At 43.9% G+C, this 24,202-nt stretch overlaps 1 protein-coding gene across 1 annotated transcript; it reads right to left on the bottom strand.

Moving 5' to 3' along the window:
• Window positions 1-584: 584 nt before the first annotated feature.
• Window positions 585-20,961, bottom strand: NUTF2 (nuclear transport factor 2). The gene is made up of 5 exons (XM_066637086.1): window positions 20,835-20,961; window positions 12,545-12,669; window positions 9,525-9,596; window positions 8,258-8,356; window positions 585-3,174 (listed from the first exon to the last, which is right to left on the bottom strand). The coding sequence occupies exons 2-5, from the start codon at window positions 12,641-12,643 to the stop codon at window positions 3,061-3,063; spliced, it is 384 nt and encodes a 127-aa protein (XP_066493183.1). The 5' UTR covers window positions 12,644-12,669; window positions 20,835-20,961; the 3' UTR covers window positions 585-3,060.
• Window positions 20,962-24,202: the final 3,241 nt, after the last annotated feature.

Here is a 24,202-nt window from a genome sequence, read left to right on the forward strand (position 1 = left end):
GCACCCAGCATGGCCTCACCTTCATTTTCACTGTTATAGTTGGACTTAAAAGCAAGACTGTTTGTTAGAAGAACCTTTATTTATATATTTGTCATGGGTACAATCTTATCAAGCCAAGATCATACAGTTGATGTTGAATAGGCAGCCTTGCTCCTCCTAAGTTCAATTTACTTATTGTCAAAGTTGGTGCTGTTCTGCAATCGGAGTTCTATAAGATTGCCAACAAAAAATGGTTTCCCTTGTTCCTCACGTACATTAAATGTGGGCCATAAAGCATAAGCTGCTGCAGTTACTTTCTGTCAATACAGAAGCAAAGTTGATTAGTTTTCCAAGTTTCTGGTGCATTTTTGTGTAGCTACTGGGGAAGGGCATCCTAAAGTCTACATGTTGTTACCCACCAAACTACACACAAGCCATCAAGAGCTCAAAAACTATCCTGGTTCTTCTACCTGCCTAGGACGACAAAGAAGGGTTGTGAAGGACTTGGCCACAATAAATAGCAGGTAGGCTGGTTCAGTGTTTTACAGATCTCCTAAAGAGTGGTCACATTTAGCATTTTAAAGTCGTGAGAATAATTTACACCATTTCTAATAACCAGTTTAATAGCCTTTGTTTGTATTTATACATCATCCATAGTTCCAGGTCAGATATGCCACCTTTCCTTCTTGTACCAAAACATCATGAGGATACTTTCCATCCCCATGAGACAGGCAGGCAGACATACAAAGCAGTCATTGTTTCCATGAAGTGATGGAAGCTGACTGAGCTTTACTATCTGAACTACCCATTTCTCTAGTTCTTTGGATTGCAGGGGACCCCCCAAAAAAGAAAATTGTAAGAGTGGCAGTTGTGCTCCTGGTAGGTATTGGGCAACTGTCACTCCCCGATGAAAGGCAAGGAAAAAAGGGTTCTTCTGCTTAACCAAAAGGCAGGACAAAGTGTGTTCCCTGTGAACCTCTCATTCAAGGAATTTTTGTAAGGCATTTTATTTTAATATGGCTATTAACACCTCTTCTATTAAGGCCAATACAACATTGATTCAAAACATGGTATCATTATATGACCCACCACCACCTCTCTTCAGGTGTGCTAGATTCAATAAGGACATGCAGGATATACTTTTCAGGTACAAGAGACACCTTTTTCTTACCACCAACTTGGCAATGGGAAAGTGTTCACCTTCATTTAAAGCTGCATCTCTAAGCAATCATGCAGTTAATTCCACTGACATTACTAGTAAATCAGCTCAGATGCTCCAAGACATGGATAGTAGCCTATGTCCCCTGCCCAAATGAGTGGCATTTATAGAGAATGCCACTCTTAATATAATTGCAATGAAGCAGTGGTGAGATAGCATTCACATTCACTTCAGCTGTGGTTGCCCAGAAGTGTTGGCTTGCCATGAAAAGTACTAGTCCTTTAAGTTTCTTCTGAGTAAACAGCAGCACAAGAAGAAGGGGATAGGAAAGAGGTAGAGGGATCAGTGTAAAGAATACAGCAGACATGGAAACTTAGAAAGAAGCTAAAAGGGACATTTCACGGAGATGGGCACTTCAAGCATTTCAGAAAGCAACATTTGTACCTGGCTATGCAGCTCTTGAGCTTGCTAACACTCATCTCCCTTGTTTTTTTCTGCCACACTGGTGTGGACAAAACACGGCCACAACAAGTGTGGTTAGCAAATCAAGCTTTTTTCTGAGATTCCTTCCATTGCTAGGAATCGTTGAGAACTATATTGGGTTCTTTTCTGGACACTCAGCCACATTTTGAATAATAAATGACGTACTAGCTCAAGTTTAGAATATCTGCTTTGAAAGCTGTAAGGCCTGTGGGTGCATGGTTACTCAGCTCATACGAAGCACCTGAATAAAGAAGCCCACTGGGATCCAACCACTTTGAAAATCTGTCTCTGCTGTCACTGCCTCCTCCACCACTCTGCTATGCTGTTTACAGCACAACAACTTTGCAAGGAATTTGTCTGGAAAGTTTTCTAAGTTTGGATATTATTATTATTAAGAATGTATGAGCACTATTTAACTATTCGAATGCTGCTACTCTGGCAGATAAATTCAGGGCACTGTCCAGAGCAAGCCAAAAGGAACTAGAGAAATAGAACTGGGGTTACAAGTGTCCTGGCTCAAAGAAAGAACTATTCTAAAAGGGAAAAACTCTGTAAACAATTCAAGATGCTGAGCATCATAGTGACCCAACACTTGAACACCAAGGAGGAGTAAATGGTAAGAAATATGCCAAGTCTAAAGAGTTCATTCCTAAAAAGAGGCAAGTAAATAGTACACATTGCCAGCACTGTCACTTTTATGCATGGTCTTCCATCTATCTCTGTATAGATTGAAGAAAATGATGAAGTGTAATGATTTGATCAGAATAGAAGTGATATACATCCATGTCATGAAAGTTTCAGAGGAAAGAGAATTCTCTCTCAGATATTTGCAGCAATCCTTCAGCAATTAATGTGATCAAGCCTTTAACAATGCCCCCCCCTCCAAAAAAAGGGACATGACAGCTACATTGTCTGTAAGAACTGCAAGCTTTCATCCAGCCAGATATTCAGACGCAGAGTTGGAGATGTGAGACTCTAGTTACAAACTAAACATCCAACAATTTAAACTGTTAGGAAAATGTCATGGTTTTATTATATCGTGTAGCACTGAAACATCTGAACAAAAAAAAAAAATCAATATCAGAGCTGGATTCAGGCTGCAGTTCTTCTCTTTCTTTTCGTTTCTTTGGGTTATTAGAGAAACTTGTCAGTACAGAAACACAACCTTTGCATTACGGATGCTTCCCGAGGCAGGCTGGTAAAACACACATTTCCCTTGTCAAATGCAGCTAAGTCTAACTTCCAAACATCATGCACAAGGAATTCTTCTAGTGACACACATCAACTCTTCAGAAGGGCACACTGCAGGTCTTGCTTGCCGGCTTGCCATGGTGTTGCAGGTTTGTGTATGATATTTGGAATGTTCCATGAGTGTGATTAATAACATCTGTAAGGAGGAGAGGAGAAAAGAAAAGGACAGGTGCCCCGGGGATGCTGTCTCAACCAAAGTTGTGCAATGCTAGCCTGAACATGTCATTGGTGCAAACCCAAGCATCATTGATGTTCTTTAATAGAAATATCTGGTGGAATCCCATAATAGGATCTTCATCCGCCTGTGAAGAAAGAACAGAGATACATTTTAGACACTTTAGGCTACAGCAAATAAATGCTAGTAGGGAAATTCCTGCAGCTGGTGCCAAAATTGTCATGCTTGTTTTACTTGTTCTACAGCAGCAACACTCAACTAATATAGCTTACAGTTCATCTTTTCATACCTTTGCTCATGAACAAATAAGTAATATTACAACATGCCTTTTACAGTCTTTATGATGCAGAATTACAAAATCACAGACAATCCACAAACATCATCATGACTTGGTGGCAATCCTCTTAGATGGTAGCAATTGTCACCACAGTGTGGGCATCTTCTATGCTTATGGCAGTTCATGACTTGTAAGTTTTTTTGGGACTCAAGAAAGTATAATTGGAACAATCTGAGTAAAGAGTTGTTCAGCTGAGAGAACAAACTCGAGTACAATTAATGTCAAGAACACCAGAATTTATTTTCAGTAGTCTAAGCTCGAAGACTTCTTTCCAAGCCTTACACACAATGAGATTTATCCAGATCAATACCAAGTTTGTAGTTTGTTAAACCACATCTAATTACACTACGGGTTGCCAACTCTGACCAAAACAATTCCTGGAGGATTTTTAATATGTAATGTTGGAAACTCTGGAAGGCACTGTTAAAACGCCCAAGGTTGCTCTCAGTCTTCAGGTGACTACTGATACCAATTCCTAGATAATCTAATTCAATTGTGAAAGGTTGGCAACTAACTTACATGTTAAACACGAGGCTATAAAGAGGCATGTGGAGATGCTGTATAAAATATTTGAAACGCACTGGGTTGCACCCACTTGGAAAAGGAACTTCTGACCAAGTTTCAGATTTCCCCTGGTTGACTAGCATTAGTTCCTAAGTTTTGGGGCTAGATTCTAGATCTAGAGCCCTGAACTAGATTGCAGAGATTTGCTAAAACAAGTCTGGAATGCACTGTTTTTAAATTCTGTAACCACCTGACAAAAATGTCATGCTCAAGTCTTTGCCTTACTCAATCTTCCAGGGAAGACAGAAGTATGAGTAATATGGTAGTTGAATTGTATGGAAGCATTGGCCGTGATTATATGGAAAGTTACTGAGAGCCTGAGAAGCCTGATGGAGGATACTGCTGGTTTAGTATTCCTTGCCAGATAATATTCCTTCTTATGATCAGTCCTTCACAAGGCCTTTGGATGGCCTCGGTGTCAAATATAGTTTCAGTTCAAGAGGCAGCTCTGGGTACTGGCTCTAGAACCCCCCCACTACCACACAAAAAAATAGGAAAACTAATACAATCTTCAGTCATTGCATGCCTAACCATGCCCTTCCACACAATTTGGGAGCCTATGAGCTTGAAACAGAGAAGAAGCCTTTGAAAAAACAACTTCAAAGACCTGTGGGAGATGGACAGAAGTGGTTCCTAAGAAGGGCATTTCATTGGCAAGGATCTCACACCAACCCGTTTAGGTTTCTCCCTCCAAGTATTAGCAACTGATGAAAGAAGGGTATCCACACACTCATGCTTTACATTCCAATAGCCTTGACACACATTCAGATTAAGAACACCAGACCAAATTCGTCTTCAACACCCACCTTTGGATTAAACTTTGAATTAATCCCCATCCCAAACAAGAAACAAAACGTAACGAGGTGCACAACTGCATTTGCTCAGCTCCCAAAAGCCCGACTGTTGCCTTTGTCAAAGCTCCAGCTTTGCTGAAAATTATGTTGTGAGTTCCTTGCAGCAAGCCTATCTGTACATTGATGGCACCCTTAAGGGTCATGCAGGCCACAGTTGATATATAACCTATCTGGCCACGGGGCATCCTGTGAACTAGGAAAAAAATTGCACAGTCACATCTGCCCACTTTTATGTAGACAAAACATTTCAATCCAACTATGTGCCATGCAAATGCCTTTGATTTCTATGCAATGCTAAGTCTAGGATGTGTTAAGCAGGCAACTGAATAGTATAAAAAAAGTAGTGTTATGCTGAATTAATTGTGCAGCAACTGTTTTCAGGGAAACAATGCCACCTGCTCATTTCAAGAGACACAACCATGAAAATGAGCAGGGTTCTTGCTTGGTAACACACAATCAAAAGCCCATGCTATTCAGACTGCAAGATCAATTAGGATCCAGGAGCAAGCACAGCACTTCTTACTCAGTGAGAGCTGTGAAGATCAGAGGTAGGAGGTGGCCAGAGGCTAAACATTGTGGAGTGCTAGCCTGAAGATTTCGTTGGTGCACACCCAGGCACCTTGTAAGCTTTTCAATAAAAAGGTCTGATGGAAACCTAGAATTTGGTCATCATCTGCCTGAGCAGAACAGGAGAGAAACCATTACTGGACCGACATGACTTGAAGGCACACAAAACCATTGTCTGCTGAGTTCTGTTATGAAAGCTTTAGTGTATATACACAGAACATTCAAAGCCTAGCCACCAATACACACACAGGCATCTTCATTGTTACTGAAGATTTAGAGCAGAAGCACTATTGGGAGGCAGAAAAAAAACAAGCAGAAGTTAATAATATAGCTTTAGACTATTATTATTATTATTATTATTATTATTATTAGATTTATATCCTGCTTTTTTGCTCCATGGGCACATCAACATGGGCAATGTTATTGCCCCTAACATTTATAAACCGGCTGTGAGCACTACTTTTCTTTATCCCTTAAGAGTTTAATCAAAGCTGTTTGTAACAGGTGAAGGTCTAGTTGCCTCCTGGTTTTCTGCCTTGTTCACAATCTGTGGTTAGAATTGCAGTTTGCCAGGTTTGGACACAACAAACAGCACATTTTCTCCCTTTGCACAAAAAGGTGAGGGGGGGGGAGCATGTGCTAGCCAGAGGCTTATGCTAAAACCATGGTTTAATGGTGGTTTAGTATATCTAAACCTGGATACTGAATCCCCCTCCAGTTCAGTATTATCTTCATCAGCTCTCCAGAATCTCAGACTGAGCTCTTTCCTACAGTGGGTGAGGCTTACTCCCAAGAAAGGGTGGCTGGCATTGCAGCCTTGGAGCCTGCTCCTGTACATGTCTACTCAGAAGTAAGCCCCATTACAGTGTGCATGTCTACTCAGAAGTAAGCCCAATTACAGTGGATGAGGCTTGCTCCCAAGAAAGGGTGGCTGGCATTGCAGCCTGCTCCTGTGCATGTCTACTCAGAAGTAAGCTCCATTACAGTGGATGAGGCTTACTCCCAAGAAAGGGTGGCTGGCATTGCAGCCTTGGAGCCCGCTCCTGTGCGTGTCTACTCAGGAGTAAGCCCCATTAGAGAAGTAATCCCCATTAGAGTCGATGAGGCTTACTCCTAGGAAAGAGTGGCTGGGATTGCAGCCTTAGAGCCAACTTCTGTGGGTGGGGCTTTTTAAAAAATATATTTTCTTGTTTGAGAAAATGAGCAGTGGCAAGGTCTTGCAGCCACCCAATATTTCTTTACCCAGCATGTAATTAGTCTGTGGAACTCTTTGCCACAGGAAGCAGTGATGACAACTTGCCTAGATGCCTTTAAGAAAGGATTGGATAAATTTCTAGAGGAAAAGTTCATTACAGGTTACAAGTAATAGTAGGTAAAAGATGTTAATGTATGAGTTGTTTTCTCTAAACTAAAACCTCAGTATTCAGGTTAAATTGCCGTGTTGGCACTTTGCGATAAATAAGTGGGTTTTGGGTTGCAGTTTGTGCACTCGGTCTCTAAAAGGTTCGCCGTCACTGTTCTAAGGAAAGGCATATCTGCCTTTATCTTCTGTGGAGATAAAATATTCCCACTCAGGCTGCAATCCTATCCACTTTTCTAGGAGTAAGCTCCATTGACTATAATGGAACTTACTTCTGAGTAGAGACATAAGATTGGGATCTCAGTTCCTATGTAACATAGAGCCAATCCTATCCATGCCTACTCAGAAGTCCCATTGTAAGCAATAGGGCTTACTCCCAAGAAAGTGTGGATAGGATTGTAGCCTTAATCTCTGAGTTACAGCTCTTCCTGCTGGTTAAGAAATCCATAACCTTTTGCAGCTCACACATGCTTTCCCTAGGAACAACCCCCCAAGGAGGAGGATGCTGCAGTGAGAGATGAAAAATGGAAGAAGGAACATGAAGAGGAATGTGCCCCATGTTGTTTTGCTCTGACACTTGCTTCTTACTGGGAAATGGACAGACCTCTCCAATTTCTGCAGCAGTGTAGTTTGTAGTAAGGGCCATTAAGTACCTAGGGGCCATGAGCAAGGTGACACTGTGAAAGGATACATATATACCCATGTGTGCCTTCAGACTAGAGAAGTTCCCTCTGCCTGCTTTTGAAACCTCCATCATCATGGATGGACACTTTTGTCCTGAGAGAAACTGCTCAGAGTCTTTGCAACCTCCAATGCACAATCAGTACAGCCAGACAACTTACTCAAGTTGCCCAAATGGAAGCCTAAGATTTCTGAGAACAGTCTTGAAGCCCTGCCTGATGACAGCACTTCTTTGGTTATCAGGGAAGGGAAATATGTCTACCTTTAGCTTCTCCTTCTCACAAGGCAGGCTAGGTGTATAAAATCTCTGGCTCTGCCCCATGTCACTTTTAACAAATGAGTGACACCTTTAGCTCCTCTTTGCCAAGTGAGTACTAATAACGTGAAGGCCTTTCTACTCAAAGTGAGCCCCAGCTATTATTTTAACCCTTCAGGTCTTCCCAAAGACAGCATAATAGTGCAATATCCCCAACACATACAAGAGAGCATCATAGACCTTTCTGAGCAGGAACTCCTCTCTCAGCAGCTAGCTTCTACCAGGCTCCACCACAACCCAATCAAAAGTAAACATACTACCTTGGGGTGCCAGGCATAGAGACTGTTTCAAAAGTAACTGCCAGACTATGATTGGGCCATTGTGAATGGGATTTTCAGCTGGTATGCTTTCGCTTCCCTTCCTTCATCCCCTCATTTGCTCCATTTCCTCCTTCCTAGCTTCAGCAAACTGTAGGCCAAGGTGAGAATAGGTCAGCCCCAAACCAATTCACAACCATGGCTTACCATTACATCTAAGATGGGCTCTCAAAACCCTTTTGCAGAGCTCAAGGCTGAAAGAGAGAGCTCTTACCTTAAGCTGCCCAACTACCATACTGAGTATACAGCTGTCAGGTGTGGGCTGATGGTCTTGTGCTGTGATGCTGTGCTGTATTTTCTGAAAGGGAAGGCTCTGTAAGAAGAGAAAAAAAATGAATGGAAAATTGTGAAATATAATTGGCTTATAATTAAAAAGTTAGTGGTTTAAAAAGGGGGTGTCTGTGTGTTTACATCATTGTGGAAAACCTACAAGTTTTGCTTTTCTATTTTGTCTGGAAGAATTCAATATATAGTAAGGTACAATGCCCTAAGGCAGTGGTTCTCAAACTGGGATGCCGCAATGCCTCAGCCTGAGAGCCCTGGACTCTGCCCCCTTAAGGGCGGGGGAGGAAGTGACGCGATCTCCAGGAGGGGGGACTCAGGGGCTGGCACGTACTTACAAGTCCCTGCAGCAGCCTCCTGGGGGTGTGGGGAGCCATGCGCAACCCTTCGCTGAGTTCCCCAAGCTTTAGAAATTGAAAGTGGAGCAATCACGCCCCACTTCCAGTTTGCAATTGCAAACCAGAGGTGGAGCGCGATCACTCCACTTTCGTGGACACACATACAGCAGTTCTTGAACTCCCTGGGAGTTTGAGAACCGCTGCCCTAAGGTACAATGGAACACAGCATTTCCCAGTAGCTCTAATGATAATTATTAGCATAGCCTGAACTGATTAGAAGTTTTATTTAAAAAAGACCTCCTTTATGCCTGCCCTCAACTGTCATGGCTTTTTCCACTTCTGCTGCTGTTTTCATGCCAGTCATAGTCTGTGCAGAGACTTCCACACCCATATGGTTCTTCCAACCATTCGTTTAGCATTCTGCACAAGCCATGTGTCTCCCAAAGGACCAGGTGGTGCTTACATGGTAAACTAAAATTGCTGTTAGTGAAACTAGGCGGACAGAACCCTTAATATGGACTCCGACCAGTATGGAAGCCACCACAGAGATTGTGAAAACTGTGCCACTTTGGGATATCTGTAAAGAGATAAATTCTCACTGAGTTTGAAACTTTCTTCCTAGTATGCAGATCCAGTAATACTAAGCACACCATCAGTAAGGTTTCAGTCATGCAGATGAGAGAGATAAAGGGTGTAGCATGCATTCTAGCAGATTTGCCTCAACTAGCACCCAAGTTTACAGACATGCTACAACAGAAGTAAAACTAGAACCTGGCCCAAATGGAAAAAAAAAAACACCAAACTTTTAGAGTTTCAGGGCTGAGCAGAAGTATACTGAGCAAGAATACTGAAGAGACTTACTGAAAGTTTTTCAACAATGGCTGCTTTGCCCTGAAATTGTTGTCCTTCCCAAGTAAGGCATGAGGCATCTATCTGAAATGATCAAAGAGAGAGACCGTCATACTGCTGGAGAAAAGAAAGAGTCCAACAAAAACAAAAAACAAGAACAGTCACAGATTCATATCATCTATGCACAGGTATACTGAGCCTGTACCATGTTAGTCTGGCTAAGGAAGGGACCAAATGACTCAAGACATTCAACCCTTAACCAGCTGGCCACTTGGGAGTCCGGAAAGTGCACCACCACAGCAAACCGAACACACTATGATCTCAGACTGGCTGCTTTACACTCCTGCCCTGAGTGTCAGGCAACCTCTTTGGACATTTGTTCCACTGGTGTTTTCGTACATTCTAATCTGACCCCTTATGCAACAAGCAGAAGCCTGTGGACCAAATTCAGCTGTCTAAGAGGTTCCAATTCCTTCTCACTCCACCACTCAATTGTCAAACTAAAGACAAAGGTAGGTATAGAAAGTAGTGTTTGTATCAACAAAACCTGCTGGCAAGCCAACTGGGCTGGAGGCAAGCAAACACCCATTCCCCTCTTTCATCTTTTAGTTACTGACCATGCCCCTAGACCCTAATTCCTGTTCTTGTATCCTACTGCCTTCCACCTACTTTCACTCTGAATTATCTGCAACTCCTGATGCTCCATTTTTTACCTTATCTCACTTACAGAAGTCATGTTTAAGCCATTCCTCCTGGTTTGGGCTCTCAGTTTAACTAGTGCCCTGGTATTTATTTGCTGGCACTTCTTGAAGTTTGAGCACTGTTCTAGTCCAATCTAAACCTCAGTCTGGCTTGATTTATAACCTGCCGTAACCACACATGAAACTAGGACTTTGTGTGCTATCTCAAGCAACATCTTTGTTTAACCCAGACTACCATACAGTGTTCAAAAGATACCTTTTCATACTCATGAAAAGGCTGCTTGGCAGCTTCCACTTCACTTTAAATTACTATATGAAATTAGATGCCAGTTTCACGATGGTACTGCCTTCTGTAGCCAGACTGACAAACTACAATCCACTTTTCTTAAAGAATTTTGCAGAGTTTCGAAAACATATCAGAAATCTCACAGGTTCAACTGACAAATAAAAATCCAAACACCAAAGACAAGTGAAAGACCACTTTCTCATAAACAAATCATAAACAGTTTTGAGCAAAGAAGCTCTGCTGAAAAAACCACATGATGTAACATCTGATAGAGAGCCTTAGTATAATTTGAGTGTACACACAAGCAATTCCAGCCTCCAAATGAGCATGGAAGCAAATACATGAACCAGGCAATCACAGAGGGGTCCACAGGCCTATCGGTTACTGCAGTGGTTTTTTTACTAGCTTACATCACATACATTTCCCAAAAACAAACATCAACACAATTCTGCCAAACATCAAACAGGGACACAGTAGCCATCTCTGCTGAGGGAGGCAATGAGAGGACTAATTCAAAGATAAAACTACTAGCAGCATTATGATAGCAACAGTCACATATGTTGAAGTACATGCTGATTTCATAAAAAATATTTATTTTAGAAAAGATCCATTTCAGTTTATATTCCAGTCTAGTAAAACTTATTGGGAACCAGGACCACTGCAACATGGATTTTGAGATCACTCCTAGCTCCATAACACAATAAACAAAATGAAAGCTCAGTCAACCACTAACTTTACAGTCACCCTACCAACTTCCATGAGTTCCTCCAGTGAAATAAGCACCATAAAAAAGGCAGCTGTTGAGACCATTCATTGCCATAAAGTTTTAACAAAAGAGAATGATGCAAACTGTCATTCAATACCAGCAGAAGCAGCAATGCCAATTGGGCTGAGCAGCTGCAATTCACTTCTCCTATTTGTGTTTTCAGATTTTTTATTTTATTTGCAATCCCCACCACCTGCTGTTTTTTGCCAGAACTTTTTACAAGGGAAGAACTGGCCCACTGATGTAGCATCAGATTCTCTGCAGAGATTGGAATGTGGTAAAGAGACTCCACCATGTTTCAGGAAGTATTTTATCCTCACACATGTAGCCCAATATGCTTATTTATGATATTTTATCTTGCCACTTAGTTCTCTCAAAACACTCAATTCAGAAGACATCTGCAAACTATTCTATTAACTGGTTTCAAATAGATAGAGTATATTTTCAGCTGTAGGATTCAAAGAGTCACCAGAAACTCTAAAACTGCCCATGAAATAACCACTTAGACCATTGTTTCTCAACCAGTGGTAGGGGAACCACCAGTGGTACTTGATGTGGTGTCTGGTGGTACTTGCAGAACCTCTGGACACCTGCTGCCTGGCAGTGAGACTAGGAACGTGACGCAACAAACAGCGGTAGGAGCCTCAGCTCAGTGGGCACAGCTCCAAAGCAAGCTTTTCCGTGCTCAAAAAAGCCTCCTGTCCACCCTGAGCTTCTTACTGGTGTTTGTCGCATTGCATCAGGTCTCCCAACCCAGAAGTAACTCATGATGATGTCATAGGTGGACCATGTGAAATGGTATGGCAGAGAAATCTTGAGAAACACTAACTTCAAATATATTGCAAAATATATGTATAGGTAGATGCCTTGTGAGAGGTCAGACTTTGGTCCACTTAGTTCAGTATTGTCCTCATTGGCTTGGAGTGACTCTCCAGGGCTTCCGATAGGGCTATTTCCCAGCCAGCCTTAGAGATGCCAGGGAGCTTCTACATGCACCATACAGGCTCTACCAGAGAGCTACAACCATACTCCAAACCAAGTGTGCACGTTAGATAGTCACATTTGGAAGCTAAATTTATTCTGGAAGATTTTAAAAATAGGATTACATTTTTAAAAAAATTCTACACATGCCATTTGGCAAGTTGCTCTCTGCCTCAATTCTCTCCCTGTGTAAAATAAAGATAGTAAAACATGTCACAGGTTTATTTGAATGACAAAGATAAGGCAAAAAGGTAACACCTCAAGATTATAAAAGTGACCCAATCCAGCAGCTACTTACATATATTGCTCCTAATTGAGTCCTGTCTGTGTCAAATAACTGGTAGTAATGCTGTACAAAGCTGGAACCAATCTGCTCCCAAATAGGCTTGTCTCCCATTATGAATCTTCAAACAGAGCCAGCAACTGAAATAAGGGGAAAAAAAACAATGAATATTAGCAACCCAAAGCAATGGGAGCCTATAAGAAGCACAACAGAATGGTCTTTCACCAGAATCTTCCAAATGTTTCACTTTGCCAAGATTCTTTTCTTCTGTGATTTGAGCATCGCAATGACCTCATATCAGCATTTTTGGCCTCATTCAACAAATAGATCGAACTCAGAATATACAGCTGAATTGCTCTGAAGGTAAAGTTATTAGATCATCATAACAGCCACACAATTAGTCATTCAAAATGAGCAACAAATTCCTTTGGTGACCATGTGTAGTGGCAAAACTGGCCATCTTCCTGCCTAGCTGCTCACAATGGTCACTAGAGCCCTCCTCTTAGGTGCCTGCCCTGGCTTCTTTGTATCTGCAATAGGTTGTTAACACTGGGCTGTATCGCAGAAGCACACAGCTATTTTCTGACCTTAAAAGGACTGTATAGGGGCCCACAAATTTTGCCTAACTATGATCACCAGCCTAAATGTGTTCTTGTTACAGCATAAACCCCCAGGGTGATAAGAATTTCAAGCTGGGGAATAAGTACAGGGCTTATCCTAGCTGGAATGAACTAGGGAAGGGAACTAGTAAGGGAAGGCGCTAAAGGCACTCAAAAGGTCGGCACTAAAGGTACTCGTGTAGGGTGCACAGCTCAACTCCGCAGATCCGCCTCTCCCCCTCCCCCAACACGCCTCCCACCTGCCCCCCCTCCCCAGAACGCCTCCCCCAAGCTCCTGGCCATGCCCCCACCTCCCGTTCCGCAGCCTGGCGGTCTGGGTGACCGCCGAGCTGTGGAACCCGGGCCACCGCCGCGCGCTAGCCCAGCTCTGGCAGGAGTCCAGCGGTGAGCCCCGCAAACGTGCCTTATGGCACGTTTGCGACTGTGGTCCGCGGTGTGGAACCATGCCGCCAACCTCAGGATTGGGCTCTGAGTCTCTCCAAGACTCGGTACAGTGTCAAGGAGAGGGCTGCACTCCTTCCATGCCTGGAGAAGAACAAGACTTTGGAGCACTCAGAAAGCAGCAAGGCTTCTTGTTGTTTTCTGAATGCCTCTGCAGTCAGCATGGTACATGACAGAATCCCTGCTCTTCTCTAGACTCAGGAGAAAAGCTGGTCTCTCTGATGCTACCAACCAAGGCAAGACACTTTTGTCAGCAGTAAGCGCTTTTGTACAGCCCTGTGTCTATAACCCTTTAAAACAAGGCAGAAAAAACAGCTGGAGCGTACATACACACAGGTGGCTACAGCCACATCAGCGCTATAGGATGGAAATGTAGCACACTAAGGGGGTTGCCCAGTCTGGCAAAGGGAGGAGCAAGTCAAACAAGGAACATGCAACTACTCCCCTATTTACAAGGCTTATTAATGCCCGTTGCCACACTCAGAGCCCATCTGCTAGTTCATGCTGATTTGGCCTTTGAGATAGACTGAAAGGGAACCACAGGAGACAAAACAGAAGGAGCAGCACTCACTATGATTCTGCACAAAGTAGGCACCTAAAAACTCCAAACCAGAGATTCCCATTTCTCCTTACAAATTACCAAACAAGGCATCATTTCAGTTTTAAGAATGAAGCTGACACTACTACAAGACTAGGTGCAAACCAGGGTCAAATCACTGGTCCCCCTACAATGCAAACTTCCAGAGAAAACACTTCCAGAGCAAAGGGAGCTACGCAATTTTGTGGAGTACAGCAAACAGAAATCAAACTCATTACAGAGGTGTGAGCAGAGCAGAAATGCTGCTACAGAAACCTAGTGGATCTGAAGATCAAAGGAGAAACGATATCCACAGAGAAGGCTGCCCAACCTGGGAATACTGGGTGCTGTAGGCTTGTGTGTTGGCATCCTTCAGTCTTGGAAGACTATGGTATTGCGCTCTGAATGGTGGTTCTGGAACAGAATGTCCTCTCCAGTGCGCGAAGCCTGGGTAGATATGGAGGATAGGCTGTTGCCCATGCAGCAAATCCCCCCTCTCCATGTCGCTGAAATGGTCCAACGGAAAGGCAGAGGCCAATACGGTTGGTTCCAGCGGCATCGCAGGAGTTGCCAGAACGTGACTGTGTTCAGCCATGAACTGCCTCAGGGACTCCGGCTCCGGATTTTGCCTCGAGGTTGACTCCTGAAGCCTTTTCCATAACTGGATGTAGCCACAAGGCAGTGGACGTTTCGGATCCAAGTTTTCCTTCTCTCAGAAGAGCTGTCTTCCCAGGCTAAGGAGTCCCATCTACCCTGTGGCTGTTTAGTCAGTCACCTGCCTCTTACGACAAGTATAGCCAGACTGAGGGCCTATTCTTATCCCCAGCCCCCAGGGGATACGTTTCAAGTATTCCCTACAAAAGCACTACAGCCAGACTAGAGATCTGTGCAAGACAAAGAGGCATGTGGGTGGCCAGCATCATCTGTTCTAGAAACGTGCAGGAAGTACTTAAACAATCCTAGTAGCAACAAACATTTCTAGGCATATAGGAACACGCTAAAGTTCCTATATGGGCAGGAGGTCTGGTCTAGAGGGTAGAGCCTCCATTTGCCTGAAGATTAACATCCACAAGGTCGCCAGTTCGAGGCCACCGGCACCGTGCGACCTTGAAGCAGCTGGCAAGCTGCAGCTGAGCTGTTCCATCTGCTCGGAGCGTGGGAGGATGGAGGCCAGAATGTTAAACCAGATCGGAGTGTAACATCTTGAATGTGGTGGTTCTTGAAAGAGAGAACCTTCTTTCAATTTGTAAAAATCCCTGCGTGGATTTAATAAGCCTGCCTGTGTAAACCGCCTTGAATAAAGTCTTGAATAAAGACCAAGAAAGGCGGTATATAAATACTGTATATTATTATATTATAAAGTGCTGAGAGAGAAAGATAATCTGTCCAATAACTTTCAGAAGCAAATACACAGTCTGTTTTGTGTATTCATTTTAATCTGTGATTAAGTGTGCCCATGGAAATACGGTTGATCGGTTCAGAGGAGTTTGTGGGTGTCTGAATGGATGACTATTTGTTTAAATGCTGCACAGAGGAACGGGAGGGGGGATTTTAAGACTATAGTTTTTGAAAGTCAGTGTCAAATTTCTAGGAACTAGAGCTACCAAGTACCTAGGGTCTCTCTTGTGCTGGCATAGTTATTTCCTTGTGGCTTCCATGCCATCCACATTTAACATTTCAGAAATGAAAGAAAGCCAGAACATACTTGCCAGGTTAGCCTACAAGTTGCTCATCTCTTGTACAAACTGCAGAAGTGACTGCATTCCCCTTTCGCGTGGAAAGATCACCTAGTAAATCTTGCTTAATCTGGATATTCAACTAGGGCATGCATAGGGGTGCTCTCAACCACCTCACATCTGCTGAATTTCCTTTTCCTGGAGAGCTACCAAAAAGTTGCAACAAGAGAGGCTTATTGGCCCCTGGGCTAGCTTCTTTATGTCACTTAGGTACTTCTGATGTTACTTGCTCAAAGCTTTCTAGGTGAGACGATCAATACCAAACAAAACAATAGTATAAATCTGTTGGTGCATATTTCTTTCTTACACACTAACTTACGCTGGTGGGAGCTTGGTCAGCCTGAAGATTAGACCAACCTAGTTTACATTCCCCAGAAATAAGGCTGCTCAATGAAGAGGCTAGTAGCATGATTGTACGGTACTGACTTATTGATCTTTACCAGGAGGGTGGCTTCAATATGCCAAGCACTGAGATTACTAGACAAACTCCAACCCCCCCCCCCTTCGCAGGCAAAGCAGCATATCCATGTTTTTAACTTGTATCTAGTAAAGGTCCAGTATTTAATTGTCAGCCAAACATAACATATAAATCCACAGTGTTACTTCCTAGAATGATAAAAGTGTCATTTTAACACCTATGACTTTATAACTTTCCATCAGAATCTCCCATTAAACAGTGTAGATGTGGGTCATCTTCAGGTCCAATACAAGGAAGTGCCTTTTCTTTTCGGTTCACTCCCTTCTAATGTATGTTACACAAGCACTACTTTTTGTTCCAGCTGTGCATTACACACTACTGGACCAAAAAAAGAAGGATCACAGCTTCTACAGAACACCCTCTTGTTCATGCAGACATATTGCCTGATTCATGGGGTCCAAGAAGCACAACAGCATTCTCCAACATTAAGCCAATAATGTCTACATGAAGATCACAATTGCTCCCAATTTCAGGGCTGGCTAACTTTGATTCACAACCCTGACACCCTACAGAAACTAAAAGTGCTTATATCAAATTGGAAGACAACAACCTGCAGCTACCACTGTGTGCACAAAGCCACAGATTTCATTAAACTTCTATTCACACTGCTCAAACCTGGACACATTTTCAAATTGATTCAGACTTGATATCCATAGCGTCTTCCTAATGCCCTAGCAAACTATGAGCACTTCGTCCCATTCTCCTTTTAAAAAATGGGCTTTAGTGTATCACTATGTACATTCCTCCAACCAGTCCTCACAGCACTATACCATCTGACAAAATATTTCCAAAGGGCTACAGACAGGCATTCCTATCTGTCTTGAACTGTGCAGAGTGAGGAGTGGCTTAGAAGGAAGGCAGAAATACCATTCAGAGAACTTCGTCAATTTCATTCATACTAGTAATTTAAACAATATTCGCAAGGTTCAATATTCAAGGTTCATTCAGAAGAGATGTGGACCGCAACAACTTAAAAAGATAATTGCTCACAAGCTTCAAAACTCTAATTAAAATATCAGAGTCCAAGAAATGGCAGGGTCTTATATATGCCATGATGGAAGTAGCGTTTTGCTTTTTTCACCTTGTTTTTAAGGCACTTCAAAGAGCACTTCTGTCCACAAGTGGCACAGCCATGGGAAAACACTACTGAAGGGTTGATTTGTTGGCAAGGAAAGAAGGAGGTGACCTGGTCAGTCATGGTCAGAACTAGATAGGAAAAATCCTGACTACCATTAAGGCTACCTATATTAGAACCCCTCTAAAATCTCAATATATAACATGTCTCAATCTCAATATAAATCTCTAATGATTTTTTAAAGAGGTTGGTGTCCACCTCCTTCTGAACATCTAAGACGTTTGGGTAAAGCAGAGCTCTCCTGGGAGTTTCAAAATTTGGGAGACCACGACGAAGAAAACGCCTAGCCCTCAAGATGTATACGAAGCAGGGCTCAACAACTTCAAAGAGTGAGGAGATCTCGACATTCTTTAGAAATGGCTTGGTTACACTGGACCAAGAACATATTTACTGCACCATGTCAATTATATCCAGTTCTTCTAAAATAAACAATCACAAATGCCTTATGGTTCCAAGGCATGATCTGAGGCCAGGTGGTACAACCACCTTGCTGAAGCTAAGCAGTTCTGTGTCTGGATCAGTGCCTGGATGGGTGACTATCTAGGAACCCCACCTACCCTGTTCAATGACAGGATATAAATGCAATAAATCAATAAATGCTGTGTTCACTATCTTCCACCTAAATGCCACACACTAAATCACCTTTTCCCATATTATTTACATCCTAGAGTGGAGTAACAGACAAAATATATTTCAAGTGAGCCTTCAGTGCATTTTTATGATGGTATTCTCTTGTACAGGGGTGCCCAAACCCCGGCCCTGGGGCCACTTGCGGCCCTTGAGGACTCCCAATGCGGCCCACAGGGAGGCCCCAGATTCCAATGAGCCTCTGGCCCCCTGGAAACTTGCTGGAGCCCACACTGGCCTGCCATACTCAACTGCTCTCAGCGTGAGGTTTGCCTCTCACGTGAGCTGTGGGACGAGGGCTCCCTCCAGGAAAGGCCAGCCTTGCTTTGTGCAAGGCCTTTTATAGGCCTTGAGCTATTGCAAGACCTTCATTCATTCATATAAGTTCATCTTTTATATATTTATAAAATGTAAAATTTTATAAATATAAAATATTCATTAATATCTTTAATGGATATCTTTAATATTAATATCTTTAATATATTCATTTATGTAAATGTATGCATATTTATTCAAATTTTAAATGTAGATTAATTTTTTTCCCCTGGACCCTGGCACAGTGTCAGAGAGATCATGTGGCCCTCCTGCCAAAAACTTTGGACACCCCTGCTCTTGTATAATACAGTTATAAAATATGGGAACGACTGTACTGTCTTGTATAATATAGTTCATCAGCCAAATGCTGCAATTAATTTACATTTTCCCCAATACACAAAATTAATTAAGATACAGTAACCCAGGAATTCTCCCATAAACTCATCCACTGGAAAATTCTACACCTTGATTCCTAGGAATCAGATTTCTTTCTGTCCTCATCTCACTGCCACCACCATCAGGCAACATTCATTACTTTTGCCACCATTCATCAGTACCTTAGTAACTCTTTGATCTAACTTGGCATCAGCTCATTATTTTACAGTTAATAAAATGTGTTATATTTCAGTGTGCCTTTCTAGTGAACAGATTGTGGTAATTAACCTACTAAATTCATTCCCAGGTGTAGAAAAGCAGAATGCAAAGCCAATATGGTTCCAAGACTACAGCAAATGGTTGCTCCAGAACGGTCCAGTGGTTTTCTGGGTATCTTCTCATAGATATCTGGAAACAGCCAACAGCAGGGATGCTGACAACATGATCTTATGCTGTTTTAGTAGGGGTAAGTTCCATTGCATACAATGATATTTTAACTAGGTGGTTCCCAAACCTTTTAGCACCAGGACTTACTTTTTAAAATGATACCCTTATTGGGACTCACCTAGCTTCACGACACAAAAAAAAGTTTCACCTTACCAGCTGTTTAAGCCTCTGCTTTTATCCTTTTTAAGTGTGGTGGGGTGCCAGCTCCTGGAGCTACTGTTGAGCTTCACATTCACTGGACTGGGACCATTCTGGTGGCCTTGTGTTCCCCTTCACCTGGTCTTAAATGGGAGCCAAGGCACAGTCATGTACTTGCAAGTAAATACCATGTGTGAATCAGTCTCAATTTCTATGGGTCTCAATACATTTTCTTTGTTAGTTATCAACTTGTCAGTTTTACGACCCACCAACAACCAAACTGTGACTCCACTGATAGGTCCTGACCCACAGTTTGGGAAACACACTGCTTATAACTCCTAAGGAAGCAAGCACAAAATGCAGCCTAAATTTCACTAACATTCCCCTTCTTTAAAACCAGATTTCTACCAAGGAGGCCCTTGAGCTTCCAGCACTCCCTAGGAAACCCACCAGAACATCACCACCTCCTTACCCCCATTTCAGAAGATGTTTAAGAAACCAGTAAAAAAAGGTTTGTTTTTTTAAAGTAAGAAAAATTAGCAGTTCATCCAAGGCCAGAAACTTTATTTAAAAAAAAGGTAGTAGTAGTTGCAACCAGAATGGTGGTACCCAAATTGTGGGTCAGGACCCACTTGGTGGGTCACAACCTGATTTGTGGTTGTGGGTGATGGAAATATCAAATAAGTAATCGCCTCAAGCCCTGAGTCTATTCAAAAAATCAGATGCTGCAGCTGGTAATGACCCAGCAAAGAGCTCAGCTCCTGCAGTCTGGAATGCAGCTGCTACACAGACACACACTAATTTTATATGCATATATACAAACACACACACACACACAAATTATGTACACATAAAAGTTATATACACACATATCCTATATAAACATACATTTATACACACACACACATTCTCACACACTGATTTTATATGCATATATACAAACACACACACGCATACATAAACACAAATTATGTACACATAAAAATTATATACATGCATATCGTATATATGACAAACTAATTTATATCTGTGCATACGCAACACCCTAATAAATAACACATATATGGCATTATTTCTTCCAATGGCCTTTGTCTGGGAAGCGCAGGGGGTCCCAGCAGGGTGTCGCTTTAATAAGCGGGTCCTGGTGCTCAAGGAACGAGCACACGAGAAGCCCAGCGCGTGGAGGAGCCCTGTGCACGCGACAGGGGCGTGCGCGCTCACACGTGCGCCTTTACACATGTCTTCCCCAAAGATAAGAGGGCGGCTGCAGAGGCCGCCCTCGCCGTCCCGGGCTCCCTCAAGGCCCCGCGGCCTGGCCTGTCCCTCACGCGGGAAGCAGGAGGACGCGGGCCGCCCCCGCCCACCAGGCCCGGGAGAGAGGGCCGCCCCACGCCTCAGGCCGCCCGCAGGACTCACCCGGCGGCTCCCGCTGCAGGCTAATGGCGGCGGTGGCGGCACCGAGCGCGGCCCAGACCCTCCGAGCGCCCCTCGCGCTCCCCGCCCTGCCGCTCCCCGCGAGTCGCCAGCCAGCCGCCCGCCCCGCCTCTTCCGGCCACACCCAGGCTCCTGCGCGCTCCATGCTGGTCACGGGAGCGCCTCCCACTCCTCGGAGACTACATCCCCCGGCAGGCCGCGCTGCTTCCATTGGCTGGGAAAGCCCAATTCGCCCGCAAAGCATGGTGGGAAAACGAACCTTGTTCATTTGGAGGAGCCCGACAGCGCCCTCTGGAGCTCCTCGTGGAAAGGTTCTGCAAGTTGTTGGCAGGACAGCCTGATCGAAGGGGGTTGGACTGGTCTTTATATAGTAGCCTATAGTATATATGTATACATACACCTAAATATAGGTATATGATACAGGTATATGCAAAATACAGCTATATAATATACTACATATTAGCATATAGTATTTTTATATAGTTGTTGTTGGCAACCTTCAGTCCCGAAAGACTCTGGTATCGCGCTCTGAATGGTGGTTCTGGAACAGCGTCTAGTGTGGCTGAGAAGGCTGAATCGGGAGTGACAATCCCATCCACACTGGGAGCAAGTGCAGTCTGTCCCTGGTCTGTCTCCCCGGCTATGGGCCTTCCCTCTTTGCCTCAGACTGTTGGCCAAGTGTCTCTTCAAACTGGGAAAGGCTGTGCTGCACAGCCTGCCTCCAAGCGGGCTGCTCACAGGCCAGAGTTTCCCACCTGTTGAGGTCCACTCCTAAGGCCTTCAGATCCCTCTTGCAGATGTCCTTGTATCACAGCTGTGGTCTACCTGTAGGGTGCTTTCCTTGCATGAGTTCTCCATAGAGGAGATCCTTTGGGATCCGGCCATCATCCATTCTCACAACATGACCGAGCCAACGCAGGCGTCTCTGTTTCAGCAGTGAATACATGCTAGGGATTCCAGCTCGTTCCAGGACTGTGTTGTTTGGAACTTTGTCCTCCCAGGTGATGCCGAGGATGCGTTGGAGGCAGCGCATGTGGAAAGCGTTCAGTTTCCTCTCCTGTTGTGAGCGAGGAGTCCATGACTCGCTGCAGTACAGAAGTGTACTCAGGACGCAAGCTCTGTAGACCTGGTTCTTGGTATGTTCCGTCAGCTTCTTGTTGGACCACACTCTCTTTGTGAGTCTGGAAAACGTGGTAGCTGCTTTACCGATGCACTTGTTTAGCTCAGTATCGAGAGAAAGAGTGTCGGAGATCGTTGAGCCAAGGTACACAAAGTCATGGACAACCTCCAGTTCATGCGCAGAGATCGTAATGCCAGGAGGTGAGTCCACATCCTGAACCATGACCTGTGTTTTCTTCAGGCTGATTGTCAGTCCAAAATCTTGGCAGGCCTTGCTAAAACGATCCATGAGCTGCTGGAGACCTTTGGCAGAGTGGGCAGGAGGTCTGGTCTAGAGGGTAGAGCCTCCGTCTGCCTGAAGATAACATCCACAAGGTCGCCAGTTCGAGGCCACCGGCACCGTGCGACCTTGAAGCAGCTGACAAGCTGAAGCAGAGCTATTCCATCTGCTCTGAGCATGGGAGGATGGAGGCCAGAATGTGAAGCCAGATCGGAATGAAACACCTGAAAGTAGTGGTTCTTGAAAGAAAGAGTCTTCTTTCAAATTGTAAAAATCCCTATTTAATAAGGGATTTAAATAAAGCCTGCCTATGTAATCCGCCTTGAATAAAGTCTTGAATAAAGACCAAGAAAGGCGGTATATAAATACCTGTTGTTGTTATTATTATTATTAGTGATAGCTGCATCGTCGGCAAAGAGGAAGTCACACAGACATTTCAGCTGGACTTTGGACTTTGCTCTCAGTCTGGAGAGGTTGAAGAGCTTTCCGTCTGATCTGGTCCAGAGATAGATGCCTTCTGTTGCAGTTCCAAAGGCCTGCTTCAGCAGGACAGCGAATAAAATCCTAAACAAGGTTGGCACAAGAACACAGCCCTGCTTCACTCCACTTCGGATGTCAAAGGGGTCTGATGTGGAGCCATCAAAGACAACAGTGCCCTTCATGTCCTTGTGGAAAGATCTGATGATGCTGAGGAGCCTGGGTGGACATCCAATCTTGGGGAGAATCTTGAAGAGGCCATCTCTGCTGACCAGGTCGAAAGCCTTTGTGAGATCTATGAAGGCTATAAAGAGTGGCTGTCACTGTTCCCTGCATTTCTCCTGCAGTTGTCTAAGGGAAGATACCATATCAGTGGTGGACCTGTTGGCTCGGAATCCACACTGTGATTCTGGATAGACGCTCTCTGCAAGTACCTGGAGCCTCTTTAGTACAACTCGGGCAAACAGATTTCCTACAATGCTAAGGAGAGAGATGCCGCGGTAGTTGTTGCAGTCACCCCTGTCACCTTTGTTCTTGTACACCGTGATGATGTTTGCATCCCTCATGTCTTGAGGTACTCCACCTTCTCTCCAGCAGAGACAGAGGATTTCATGCAGCTCAGTGACGATGATCTCTTTGCAGCACTTTAGGACTTCAGCAGGGAGGCTGTCTTTTCCAGGTGCCTTGCCAAAGGCAAGGGAGTCCAGGCCCACATGAAGTTCTTCTAGGGTTGGTTCACTGTCAAGCTCTTGCAGCACGGGCAGGCACTCAATGTTGTTCAGTGCTTCTTCGGTGACTACATTTTCTCTGGAATATAGCTCAGAGTAGTGCTGCACCCAGCGTTCCATCTGCTGCACCCGATCCTGGATGACCTCGCCTGCGGCAGATTATTTTATATAGTATATACAAGTATATAAAAACATACCTTAGATACTCGCCTATAGTACGTGAAATTTTTGCCAAGTAATCCAGCTCCAATTTTCACTTTGCCTGATCTCCAGGTCAATCAGAGGGCAGAGCCTTTCAACTCTGAACAGTTTCCTTTCTCAAGCAGCAGGCAGACAGGTGCCAAGTTTCTCAAGCAGCAGGCACCAGGCAGGCAGGGCAGAGATCATTTCTACAACAACTGGGAAATTCCAGCCAAAGTTAACCTTTTAATCTCCTGCTGCAGCCTGGTTCTGGTTTTGCTTGGCAAATGCTTGCACAGTAGGTCTGTTTTTTGAAACACCAGGATGGGACCCTCCTTCCCAGGCTACAGTTCAATGCACCATTACTTAAGAAGAACACCCATGGAAAGCAGTGGGTCTACTTCTGAGTAAAAAGCGTTGCAGATATATGCAGCTGCATCTCTCTGCTGTGAATTGAATTGCACACTCCCAGTTATGTGTTATATGCTGTATGTAGAGTTTCTGGCTTCACACCAGACACCTTGAAGGTGGATTTGATTCATGGTTCAACCTTTTTCACTTGCATA

Source organism: Tiliqua scincoides, chromosome 9 (assembly GCF_035046505.1).
Source record: "Tiliqua scincoides isolate rTilSci1 chromosome 9, rTilSci1.hap2, whole genome shotgun sequence".
Lineage (NCBI taxonomy): Eukaryota > Metazoa > Chordata > Lepidosauria > Squamata > Scincidae > Tiliqua > Tiliqua scincoides.